General features: G+C 46.9%; 1 protein-coding gene across 2 annotated transcripts in view; it reads left to right on the top strand.

The window, feature by feature from the left end:
- Positions 1 to 276: 276 nt before the first annotated feature.
- Positions 277 to 1,227, top strand: part of RSPH4A (radial spoke head 4 homolog A (Chlamydomonas)) — a 17,281-nt gene continuing 16,330 nt past the window's right edge. For both annotated transcript variants that reach the window (XM_006839905.1, XM_006839904.1), the window contains exon 1: positions 277 to 935. In XM_006839905.1, coding sequence (XP_006839968.1) covers positions 277 to 935 — 659 coding nt within the window. The remainder of the gene's footprint in view (positions 936 to 1,227) is intronic.

Below are 1,227 nucleotides of genomic sequence, written 5' to 3'. Positions count from 1 at the left end.
CTCAGAGACGCCACCAAATCACAAGTCTAACATTTTCATCTTTCTTGGTCCTCCCTCTGAAATCATGGCAACTGGCATGCCGCGCTTTGTTTTTCTAAAGGAGCCCTGCCGGGTTGCTATGGAGACAGGACGCTGAAACTAACAGGGCACTCTGAGCCTGGAAATTGCTAAGGAGGCCTCAGCAAAGCCATTTTCCTACTGTGCCTCCTATATCCAACCGACGGTCCTTTTATATCCAACCGGCTCTCCATCTAGAGTTTTCAGTTGACTTCGCCCATGGAAGAGTGGACTTCCCTGAAGCAGGAAGAGGAAAATCAAGAACCAAGTGAAGCAGGGCAGCCATGGGAAGAAATGACAGCAACTTCCCCTCAAGATCAGGAGCCTAAGCCATCTGAACCTGTGGAGTCAGAGCAGGGACCTGAAACAGAAAGCCTGCCTTGCAGCCCCCAGGCCAGCACGTCTGCGAATGACCTCACAGCACCAGCTGCGTCACCTGCCCCAGCCTCTCCTCAGGAGTCCTCCTCCAGTCCTCCATCCCTAGATGTACCCAGGCAGGACCTTGTCACGCCTTCACCATCAGACAAGACCATGAGTGTAATTTCTGAAACTGGGACACCTCACTCTAATCATTTGGAGCAACCGAATGAGAAGGAAGAATCAACTTCTCTTCAAACAAAGGAATTAGAGGGGAAAGCCATTCAACAGTCTCAGCAACCCAAACCTCACTTACATGGGCCAGGGCCTGCGAGCTATAACACGTCTAAAGAAAAAGAGCTGAGATTTGATATTGTCAAGGAGGAAGAGTCAAACAGTAACCATGATCTGCATCACGCTGAGCCTGAGGTCTCTGAAGCAGCCCCCAGCATGCTTGAGATTGCTGTTCAGAATGCTAAGGCTTACCTACTGAAGACCAGCAGCAAGTCCGGCTTAAATCTGTAAGTTTTAGATAAAAGTTGGGCAGAGCAAAAGAGGCTGATATTATCTCCTGAGTAAGGGTATGTTTCTTTGGAAGAATGAAAATAGTTATTTGAAAATTTTGAGTTAGTTAAAAATAGTTGGGGACACAAAACAGATCAATGGTGGGGATTCCTTTGGCTTCTTTAAAGATCCTTCTTGTTTTATACCATAGAGCTGATTCCTACTGTGAGGATCCTATGTGTTTCAGAGTAGAACTGTTCCATAGAGTGTTCTTGGCTGTAATCTTTATGGATAGAGATCGTTTGTACC

This window comes from Chrysochloris asiatica, unplaced genomic scaffold, assembly GCF_000296735.1.
Source record: "Chrysochloris asiatica unplaced genomic scaffold, ChrAsi1.0 scaffold00027, whole genome shotgun sequence".
NCBI lineage: Eukaryota > Metazoa > Chordata > Mammalia > Afrosoricida > Chrysochloridae > Chrysochloris > Chrysochloris asiatica.
Note: the sequence above shows the minus strand (reverse complement) of the source record. Positions and strands in the feature narration are given on the sequence as shown.